At 40.2% G+C, this 11,841-nt stretch overlaps 1 protein-coding gene across 1 annotated transcript in view; it reads right to left on the bottom strand.

The window, feature by feature from the left end:
• LOC103148274 (heparan-alpha-glucosaminide N-acetyltransferase) overlaps positions 1 to 11,841 on the bottom strand; it is a 31,672-nt gene that overhangs the window by 12,938 nt on the left and 6,893 nt on the right. The window contains exons 5-10 of the mRNA XM_016679053.1: positions 11,688 to 11,757; positions 11,556 to 11,622; positions 8,547 to 8,620; positions 3,487 to 3,563; positions 2,421 to 2,451; positions 2,181 to 2,341 (exon numbers count right to left, since the gene is read on the bottom strand). Coding sequence (XP_016534539.1) covers positions 2,181 to 2,341; positions 2,421 to 2,451; positions 3,487 to 3,563; positions 8,547 to 8,620; positions 11,556 to 11,622; positions 11,688 to 11,757 — 480 coding nt within the window. The remainder of the gene's footprint in view (positions 1 to 2,180; positions 2,342 to 2,420; positions 2,452 to 3,486; positions 3,564 to 8,546; positions 8,621 to 11,555; positions 11,623 to 11,687; positions 11,758 to 11,841) is intronic.

Genomic DNA, 11,841 nt, shown 5'->3' with positions numbered 1-11,841 from the left:
CATCCAACATCATCACCACATCCAACATCATCACCACATCCAACATCATCACCACATCCAACATCATCACCACATCCAACATCGCCACGTCCAACATCGCCACGTCCAACATCATCACATCCAACATCATCACCACATCCAACATCATCACATCCAACATCACTACATCCAACATCATCACCACATCCAACATCATCACCACATCCAACATCACCACATCCAACATCGCCACGTCCAACATCATCACATCCAACAGTGGGCAAAAATTACTCAACAATGTTCCAATACGGGCAGAATTGGGTCCAGAAAGATATTTGAATGTCAAGAACGAAGCAAGTTTCCAGTTATCTGTTGGTTGTGATTGATTGTGATCTGCACATTAGTTAATTGGAGACCTTTGTCACACAAAGTGCAGCAGAACCATCCGATCCCAATCATTGATCCAATGAACAAATCAAATAAGAGGCGGAAGTGTCTCCGTTCGCAGGAGGAGAGGAAGCTCCCACCGACGATACTTCAGTTAAATCTGTACGTTAAAGGTAATTTACACCCAGGAAAGCTGAGAAAAGAAAGTTTTTACACATTATCGTTCATTTTTGGTGGATTTACGCTTCCAGGAAGTTAAAATACATTCAATAACAGTGAGAAGTGGCTGATATCGGCGTCTGAGCACTTACAGGAGAGAGGCAGTAGGAAGTCAGAAATGTTTTTGTTTTACAGTTAAATTATCTGTTTATTGAAATATTATTGTGTTGTGCACAGAACAACAGGTGTATTTTATTCGGCTAGGATGTTATTTATTTCAGAAATTCAACTCAAAAAGTGAAACATAAATTATGTAGATTAATTTCAGAGAGGAGGGAAAATTTTCAGCCATTTATTTCTTAGTTTTTATGATTATGGTAAAAGCATCAAGCTAGCTAACCTGTAAATTTAAATATTATATCATATACAAATGTAATAAAAATGTATTTTATTGCTCAGCAGGTAAAACTAAAATAAAATAAAATAAAGTCCAGTAAACTAAGTTTTGCATGTTTTATTTAAGGAATTGTGGCAAACCAGTTAAAATTTACCAGTTTTGGCTCCGGGGGAAAAAAGTTTGGACACAACTGATGTAATGTAATTAAAATATATTAGCTTTCTAAAGCTATACTAAGTTATTGAACCGAACCTCTCTTGATTTCTCCATTATTCCACAGTGTAATTTATTGCTCTGACAAAGGTTAGTGCCTCCTCCTCTCTGTCGACTGACATTGAAAGGGTTCGGCGTTTTGAGCTGACGTGACTCCATTCCCTTATTGGATCAAACCGTGGGACTGAGAGACGCAAAGCGTCGTCCTTGGAGACGGAGGGCAAAGCCGCTGTGGATCCGCAGAGTCCAGCAGCTGCAGCAGGCCTGTAACTCTATCTGTTTGTAATCGCCCATTACCCAAAGAGCCGCCGTTTCGGCTCAGTTTGGCGTCCCCAGCCGCGGGACCTTGCCTCTGCGCACTCAACAGCAGCATTTTCCTAACCCAGTTATCCGTGCAGGAACGTCCATTAGCACCGCGGAGGCTGATGTGCAACAAGGAGCGCCAACGCAGCCAAGTCACTGAAATAACTTTAATCACAATTGTGGAGACGAACCCATTTTATGAGGTTACACAGTAAAAAATTAACAGCAATAATTAATTTTAAAAATGGGTGTTCATTTTTCAAAGTTATATTTTCATCATATTATTTATTTATTCATTAAAAGGGCTACAAACTAAATATTTAATTTGGATATAAATATTTAGTTTGCAAAGTAAATATTTAACTTTCAAATGTAATATTTAATCTTTAAGCTAAATATTTAGTTTGTAATCTAACTAATATTTAGTTGAATTATCTAGTTTGTTTAATAGCTAATTATTTAGTTTGCCTATTAGCTGTCAATCATCCAGCCACTGGGGGCGCTGTTGTAAAGTACTGGCTGTATGGCTTTACATCCCAGAGTCGGTGAAACCTTGATATGTATTTACCAGATTCAGTATGGAGTATTGTTACTATCATTTGGTATAATTTTGTCTGCATCCATTTGTTTAGATCGTTCACTACAAGCTCCTACCCTGGAATGTCAAACCGTTCACAGTAATGCTGATTTGCTCTGTAGCTCTGGTTTAAACAACATTTTATGGGATTTGTTTTAAACCTACGCGGTCCATCTCGGGGAGAATAGTTGAGAAAGCAGAAGCCGATTATCAACAGCACAACTGTCCTCCAGGTGATTTTTCTCAGCAGCTGCAGGCGGCCGACTCCTCTCCTCTGCATGGAGCTGAAGGCCAAAACCACCGAAGTCCCAATTATAAACACAAACCTGCAAGACAAAACACCAGGATGTCATTCAGACGCGCAACGTTCACGCAGGCTGAGAGAAAATGTCAGGCTGGTCTTACCAGGGCATGACCAGATCAGCCACCGTTAAACCTGCAACAAATACAGCAATCAGTGATCAAAACAAACAGACTCACTGGAGCTTTACTGACTCAGGGCTCAGATTCAGTAAACTATATTAATCCCACAGGATTATACCAACAATGCTGGATATGCTAGGTATTAGCAATATGATTAATTCAGCTAAGCTTATTAACGAGCCATTAACAACATGATAACAATACGTTTTTTTTTAAGGTTTTGTTGGCACTGGTGGCCTTTATGTGAAAGTAGTTTGCCAGGAAAGAAGGGGAAGACATGTGGCAAATGTTGCCAGGCTGGGAATCGAACCTGCGACCACTGCCATGAGAGCTACATGGGTTGTCCTTTGCCCCTGCGCCACCACAGCACCCTCCAATTAGCAATATGTTAACGGCTAAGTTAACTGTCCACTAGCTATTAGATAGCTATTAGCAATACAATAGCTAACAGCTGTATTTGCTGTTAGCGCTCTATTTCACATAACAACAAATAGCTAGACATTATTTTAGCTAGGTGTTAGCAATACAACAAAAGCTAGCAGCTGTTGGCAAATTGGTTTATCTAAACTTATTGTTAACTACCTATTAGCAATATCATAACAGCTAAAATTACTGTTAGCTAGTTATAATTATAAGATGTAAATATTTCCACAGAAATTATGGAACAAACAAAACTGGACCTAAAAATAGATCCTAGCAGTAAAATTAGCAATCCTCAACAAAACAATCCAAGGTGTAAAGGTTTGTAAAATGCTGAAAACGCTACAATGTTGACTGAACTGAAGATGTTTTAACAAGATAGATTCAGCTGATTATCTCTGACTTCTCAAAATAAATCTGTCATTTCAGCTGGATTTAAAATAAAACAAACGTCCGAATGCCTCCATGTTTGTCCTCCATTCATCATGAAGGCTGACCACAGTTTAGACGATGCAGCAGCCACGATGAGGAAATGTTATTTGTAATTAGCAGGTTCAGGTTTCTTGCTAGCAGAGCCCAATCGGTTCTGGTTCCGTAGATTCATGCAGGTTCTGCTCTTCAGCCTCACCGTTCCAGGGAGCGTGTTGGAAGAACCAGTAGCCGCCTCCACCGTAGTTCACAAACACCATCACTGTCAGGGCAAGCCTGCAGCGGCGCCAACATGCGAGAGCACAAAAAGGAGACAGAGTTAGAGTAAAGGAAGGGAAGAAGGAAGGAAAGAAGGAGGGAAGAACTGATTACAGATTTCTGGTGCATAGAAGATGAATGCTGCTTCTCCATGTTTGGTTCTGGGGATGTAGAGCAGAACCAGAAGGGCAGATTGTTACTCTTTAGGTCCAAAGACGATAAATCCAGAATAAAGGAGCCAAGGAGGGAAGGAACCATGTGAAAAATGAGGGAAGGAACCAAGGAAGAAAGGAGACAAGAACGACACAAGGAAGAAGGAAGTAGGAAAGAGCAGCAGGAAATGAAAGTAAGATCATAACACTACATGAAGCCCTGAATTGAAGCCGTTTTCATTGGCGAATGCCGCCTCAGCATTATGAATCACTCAGGAAATGAGCGCCTGTCCTCTGGATCTCCTCGGCTTTGCTGACCAAAGACTTTGCACCTAATATATGATACACTTTATGCTTTCCCGCCGGCCAAGCTGCTGAAACACTGCGCTCATGTGACGAAGGGCTTCAGTGTTTGATAAACAGCTGCAGATGCCATTATTACACATTAGTACAGATTATTACACATTATTACAGCGCGTTGCATGTTTCTGCACTAAATCCGCTTACAGCTCCTTTTCTGTTCTCTTTGGTTTTCATGTGCCGTTTAATGAAAACTAAAAGAAATCACAGGAGATACACTGGGAGTCAAAATGAGATTAGTTCAACCTCTGAGGATAAAACCGTCTGATAAGGTGCATCTACCTCTAACTCCTCTTGTTTTTTCTGCCCGGATTCAATTAAGAGGTGCACCAAAGCCATTACTGCTCTTTTAGCCCCAACCTGCTGATACAAGATTTTAATCGGCCGCTATCTTCTCCGAAAGGCTATTAAAGCAGAGAAAAACCCTCCCTCTGTCTCTCACACACACCCGGGCTACCGTTTAAACTTTGACGAAGGTATCCATTAGTTGCCATAGCAACGTAGACAAAGGTTAAGCCCACCACTGCCAGATGAGACCCTGGTAAAAAAAAAAAAATCGCAGCAATCTCTCCACTTATTGGCCGTCTTTTTAATTAAAACCCCCAGCTGTCTGATTCCAAACGGGAGCTTTATTACGCTGCGTGTGAGGAAACTAATTATGGATGAAGGGAGATAATTAAAGGCTAATATGATGTATGACGACAAGTCTTTGTTTTGTTTTGCATCTGAACATTGTGGACTTTTGTTTTTTTTCTCAGCTCGCAATCAAGTTAAGGCTGTGAACGTCCCCGTGGAGCTCTGCGGAGAGGAGAGCGTTTGTTTCTTGATTAAGGCCCATGACTCAGGGAAAATGATTTGGACGCCTGTTTTGCAGCTGTGAAATTGGTAAAGATTTGCTCCAAGTGTCTAGCTGCTGAGGAGAAGTGAAGATGTTTGGAGGCGCAGGGCATCTGGAAAGTATTCACGGCGCTTCACTTTTTCCACATTTTGCTACGTTACAACCTCGTTCCAAATTCTACTTCATTAATATCTTTCCTCAAAAGTCCACATACAAATACCTCATTATGGCAATGTGGGAAAAGGTTTTAAGAGTTCTGCAAATGTATTAAAGACAAAAAAAGAAATCACATTTAAATAAGTATTTTCAAAAATTTTAAGTTTAATAAATTATTTAGAGGTGACCTGTTATGCTTCTATTATGCTTCTTGGAACAGGTTAGGATAGCTCTAAACAAAACAAAAATTTTAGTCGGCTCAGTTTCAGAATGAGCTGTTTTAATGGGTTCTTGTCGCTTTAAATCAGGTAAGTTGCTGCTGCTGCTCAGCTCAGGTTGCTAGGTGACGGTCGGAATTCCGGTGGGGTTGCTAGGTAACGGGCTGGGCTCTGCTGGGGTCACTAGGTGAGGAGCAGCGCCTGCTGATTAGTGACGTTACATTCAGGAGGTTTTTGAAACATCTCATTTTCCAGACACCAAAAACATTAATTTATTGCCAAATAATGGCTGTGTGATTTTTTTTTAAAACATTTGAACTGCTTTTAGAAGCAGCAGAAACCCAAATGGAAGTACAAAAATATCAAAAATAAGAATTTTGCATAATAAATCCCCCTTTAAGGACCCTTAAAACATTAACCAGAAATGATCAGCAGTCCTATTCAGGATTTTACACACCAACCATAATGAACCCAATCAGACTTTAGGAAGATTATCATTCCTGAACAGCCTTTCCAAAACCCTTCTGAAACTCTGCACTGCAAAAACACAAAATCTTACCCAGTATTTTTATCTTGTTTCTAATCCAGATATATTAGAACACTTGAAATATAAGTTAGACAAAACTAACTTACAAGTAGTTTCACAGCAAGATACAGGAGCTTGTTTTAAGTAAATAATTCCTAAATATTGATGAAAAAGTACTAGGTATTATAAGTGGAAATCTGCCGGTGGAACTAGTAGTTCTTCATCAATATTAAGGACTTATTGGTTTAAAACAAGCTCCTGTTTTTAAGTTAGCTTGTCTTCTTTCAAGTGTGCTCAGGCATTTGCACTAGACCAAAAATACTTGGTAAGATTTTGTGGTTTTGCAGTGTGTGGACTATATGCATAAATGTCAGGTTTGTTCCAGGGAACCAAACAGTTTAATAAACAACATTTTCAAGAATACTGCAAAGAAAAATTATCCCAGAAGGCTATTGATGGCTACAAACATCAGTGGTAAAGGTACATTTAACTAAGGGATGTTTCTGGATAGTTTGCATGTTCCTCCTACGCTGCACCTCTACAGCCGAAAAAATACAGATGCTAGATTATTTAGTCTCTCTAAATTACGCTGAGGTATGAATGTGTGTAAAGATATCTGTCCTGTGGGTTGGCGAACTGTCCAAGGTGAACCGTAGCCAAGGTTCTGTTTGTCTGATCACACGTGAAACTGGATCGGAAAACCTGGATGCCAGTCAAAGTAAGGCTCAGAGTGAGTCAGCCATCTGGTTTTGTTGTAATAGTTTTAATATATTGACTAACAGTGAGATTTTCACCGGAGAGAAAAACCCGACGAAAGGCTTTCAGCCATGGGGCACAAGATTAAAAATCCAAATCCTTTTAGAAAAATTAACGTGCGACCATAACCCGGGTTTCTCTGTATATCATGTCAGCGGAGCCAGAAAAAGCTTTCAGCTGCGAAGGAAAGCCTTCAGAAATGCCTCAGAGTTTATGGCAGGTGACTGATGCGTCTGTTCTCTGCAGAAAGTTGTAACTTATCAGGGTTATGGATCATAAGTCACAGGGCTGAGGAGGCACCTGCAGCGTAAATCTTCAGTGCTGAGTCACAGTTTGATTAAATGTCATCTCATGTGTCATCAGTCAGGACATCAATGTGGGGAAAAGTGTTTGTAATCTTAGACCAGATGGTTTTCAGATTGAAACATGGAGCAAAACACTGCAAAAACAAAATCTCAAAGTATTTTTGGTCTAGTTTCTTGTAAAAACATCTAAGAACACTTGCAATAAAACAAAAATAACTCAAGAGTAACATTTCAGAAAGCTATAGAAGCTTGTTTTAAGTCAATAATACCTTAATATTGATAAAAAAAGAAAGCATTTACTGTTGACTCGCTATAGCAATATGATCAACACCGATACATGCTGGGCATGCTACATATTAGCAATAAGATCAGTTCAGCTAAGCTTATTAACTTGCCATGAGCAATAATACAACAGCTAAGTTTACTGTTAGCTATTAGCAATACATTAACAGCTAAATTTACTGTCCACTTGCCATCAGCAATGTAACAGCTACTGTATTTAGTGTTAGCTCTCTATTCGCAATGCAACAACAAATAGCTAAACAAGCTAGGTATTAGCAATAAGATCAGTTTAGCTAGGCTTGTTATTCACTAGATATTAGCAATATCAGCTAAACAAACTGTTAGCTGTTATTGGCAGTAAGAGTTTACAGATAAGTTAGGGATGAGCAACAAGATCAGCTAATCTAACTTTTAGCTAGCAATATGGTAACAGCTAACAGGTAAAGATTCAGTTAGCTAGGTTTTAGCAATAAGATCAGTTCAGCTAAGCTTATTGTTAACTAGATATTAGCAATATCATCACAGCTAGAGTTACTGTTAGCTAGTTATTGGCAATAAGAGCTTACAGATAAATTATGAGCAGGTATTATGTTATAAGTGAAGTAATCTAGGAATGGTACTAGAACTTTTTCATCAAAATTAAGGAATTATTGACTCTAAAAATAGCTTCCATCTTGCTGTAAACCTACTTCTAACCCAGTTTTGTCTTATTTCCAGTGTACTGAGATATTTGCACTTAAAACCAGACCAATGCTTGGTAAGATTTTGTGTTTTTGCAGTGAAAGCTGAAGATGAAACATGTCTTTCCAGGTTCTGCTCGTAAACTACATGAAAATGTTGCATATTACATTTGGGATGTGTGCAGAACAGATTCAAATTGGTTTTCCTGCAGAGGGGAAGCCACAGATGGAAATGATGCAGGTCGTCTGCTGGATGTAATCCGTGTCCTGCTGAATTTCCTCTCGCTCTCTGGTTTGGCAGGAGATCTATGGCCGTGTGGATGTGTGCTGATATGTTGATGATATTATTACATCAATTATTTGGCAAGGGGGAGGTCAAAGCCACACCAGCATCCTGTTTCCACAGAGGCGTGCTTTGTGTCTACCCTCAGGCCACAATTAAGGCAAACAGGGAGCCCAGATTCAATCACATGCATCACTCCTGTCCAACAGAAACACTCTGTTCCAAACCGGCAGCGCTCTCATATCAGAAACCATGCCCAAAGCTACACCGCCTCATAACAATAGCTTCAGGGAGCATGTGGCCAGACGGTGACCCATGTAATTATTTATTATACCGGGCCTGCAGATCTTCATCATGCCTTGACTGCTGTAAAGGGAATTAGCATGTGAACGGGCCCATGTGGTGATAGCCTGATAAAAAGGATGGTTGTTGATGGCGTACATACCCTCGGAAAGCATCCAAGGAGAGCAGACGCGACGGCTTGGCTTCACCTCCATCATGCGCAGCCTCAGCAGCCTCCTGTAGAAATAACAGCCACGAGATAAAATAGCTCCAGCACTCAAATTGCATTCCAATGCGGGTAGTTTGGCTGTAATTTTATTCTAAATATGTGTTGCTTATTTTCGGCTGTGTAACTGAAGCAAAGCAGAGTTCAAGAGACTTTCAAATAAACTTTTTAAATATGCAAAACTTTTTAAACACGACTTTTAAAATGCCCACATCTCAGAGTCCAAACTGTAAACTTTTCCATTTACACATCACAAAAGGTCAAGTCAGCAATTTACTTTGACATTAGCTAAAGAGTAAGCTTAGCTTAGCTGATCTTATTGCTAGTACTCTCAGTACTAGCAATAAGTACTAGTACTGAGAGTACTACCATCGTGGTAATAGCCAGCTAACATTTACCATAGCTGATCTTATTGCGTATAGCTTGCCAACAGTAAGGTTAGCTGTTAGTTGTTATCATATTACTAATGTCAACTTATCAGTTAGCTTGGCTAATCCTATGCTAAAACAGTGCCAACAGTGAGATCTTTTAGCTCTTATTACTAAAAGAGCTTACCTTTTAACTGTTATTATATTGCTAATAGCTAGCTAAAAATGAGCTTAGCTGATTGTATTGCTAATACCTAGCTTATCTGTAAGCTTCTATTGCCAATATCTAGCTAACGGATAACTATTACATTGCTAATATATAGTTAACAATAAGCTTAGCTGAACAGATCTTATTGCTAATGCCTAGCACACCCAGCAAGTACAGCTGTTTGATGCTATCATAGCAAGCTAACAGTAAATACAGCTGCTAGCTTTGACTCGTTACCTGATGCTAGCACCAATCTTTGGTCTGTTGATTCACTTAGTGCTCCAACACCTGAAATGGAGGACAGTGACACTGGTAGCAGTAGCTAGTTCTCAGCTAGCTTTGTGATTAGTGGTTTCTAGGATTGTTTGTTTTCATCTGAGAGAGGCAGTTTGGGTCACATTTCAGATCTTTGGAAAGTGACGACGGATCTCCTTATGTATTGTTTTCCTTATGAACTTTCTTTATTCCAGTCTGGGGTTGATGTCTCGAAGTGGAACTGAATATAAAGATGTTTCATCTCCAATAAAATGTCCAAATTCTGATGAAAGCGATAGATCAAACACCCGCCGGGGTCAAAACATTTAAAAATCGTTTCTCTCTCTCTCTCTTTGAAGGCAGCAGCTCCTCCGTGGCCTGCTGCCCTCCCAGTTGGACTGGCCAGCTTTACTGGCCTCCATGCACCAGTATGAAGCGCCAGAGCAGGAAGACACCGGCGCTAATACGCCATGATGGATCTGCATGCCAGGCGGACGGCATATGGAAGACAGAGACATGTTGCTTGTTCCAATGAGAGGAGCTATTCATGCTCACCAAAGACACACTGCAGCTCCTGCCAGGGACGGAGACGATTGGACGGACGCGTCGCTCCACCGCTCCCATAAAAGCTCTGCTCTGCCAACGTTTGTATCAATCATTCAATTAGTGTCTCCCAAACGGCCTGATGATTGGAGGCTCATGGCAATTTTAGTGTGCATCTCAGGCTGGACGGCAGGCCAATGAAAATAAAGCACTGGAAGAACTGGATCATGGCAATGTGTTTCAAAATAAAAGCATAAAGTTGATGCCTTTCTCCAGAGTTCTTTCACACCAACATGGATGTTCTGGATGATGGAGCCAACAAAAAAACACAATTTTTTTTAAACGACTTAAGGTTTCCTATTATGCTTCCTTGAACGAGTTAGGATAGGTCTATTGTTTATACAAAACATGTTTATTACATGTTTTTTGCACAAAATCATTCTTAAATAATTGGATTTTAATCTGCTCAGTTTCAGAATGAGATGTTTTATGTCCTCTGTCACTTTAAATACAAATAAGCTGCTGCTGGCCACGCCCCTGCAAACAGATGCATAATTATACAACCGTACGTCTTTGAAAAGCAGAAGTGGAGCCTCCTGCACAACCAACAAGAATGCAGCAAGTGGTTTCTGGATGGTAACAGCAAAATACTTGTGACTCTGCAAAAACAAAAAATCTTACCAAGTCCTTTTGATCTGGTTTACAGTGCAAATATCTCAGACAAGACAAAACTAACTTACCAGTAGCTTTTCAGCACAAAATAAGAGTTTGTTTTAAGTCAATAATTCTTTACAATTGATGAAAAGTTCTAGTTTCACAGTCAGATTATTTCACTAGTAAATAGTTATTTTTTTTAATCAATATTAAGGAAATACTGACTTAAGTCAAATACCTGTTTCTTGCTGAAAAGTTACTGATTAACTAGTATAACTAAGTTGTTTTTATCTTGTTTCAAGAAAATTTTTTGTTTTTTGCAGTAACGGGCTGGGCTCAGTTTGGGTTGCTAGGAAACAGGCTGGGCTCAGTTTGGGTTGCTAGGAAACGGGCTGGGCTCAGTTTGGGTTGCTAGGTAACGGGCTGGGCTCAGTTTGGGTTGCCCAGTTTGGGTTGCTAGGTAACGAGCTGGGCTCAGTTTGGGTTGCTAGGAAACGGGCTGGGCTCAGTTTGGGTTGCTAGGTAACGGGTTGGGTTGCTAGGTAACGGGCTGGGCTCAGTTTGGGTTGCTAGGTAACGGGCTGGGCTCAGTTTGGGTTGCTAGGTAACGGGCAGTGCCTGCTGATTTTTGATGATGCGTTCTGAACATTTTTGAAAGGCTCGTTTTCCAGACAACAGAAAACATTAGGAAATGGCTGGATGTTTTTTTTTTAAGTGCTTGTGCTGATTTTAGAAGCAGCAGAAACTCAAAGGAAAGTATAAAGACGTGCAAAATGTGCATTTTGCCATAATAGGTCTCCTTTAACATCATTTTTATGCATTTAAAACATTTCTAAATCAAATCAATGGAGTTTTACAGCTAACTCCATTGATTAGGGTAGTAATCTAACGCATTCATTAAAGAAGCGTATTACTCACATTATCCACAGAGCGCAGAGGGTCTTGGCAGCAGATGACTTTAATACATTTAGATGTGCAACGCCTCCTGCAAGAAAAGACAACTGAATGATGGAAGAGTGATCAGTAACGACGAATGAAACTTATCCATACCTGTAGATGTAAGGCACCACAACAGATAACAACACAATGACAGCCAGTAGTAGAGCCGCCACCAGGAGAGCTGGAAATTGAAGGAGGACAGGAAGTTAGCGGGCTGGGAGTGTGGATTTATCTCTCGGTACGTGGCGTGTTGGACGGGTCAGGA

This window comes from Poecilia formosa, unplaced genomic scaffold (genome assembly GCF_000485575.1).
Source record: "Poecilia formosa unplaced genomic scaffold, Poecilia_formosa-5.1.2 Scaffold201, whole genome shotgun sequence".
NCBI classification, from domain to species: domain Eukaryota; kingdom Metazoa; phylum Chordata; class Actinopteri; order Cyprinodontiformes; family Poeciliidae; genus Poecilia; species Poecilia formosa.
The sequence above is the reverse complement of the archived record's forward strand: the minus strand, read 5'-3'. Positions and strand labels throughout refer to the sequence as shown.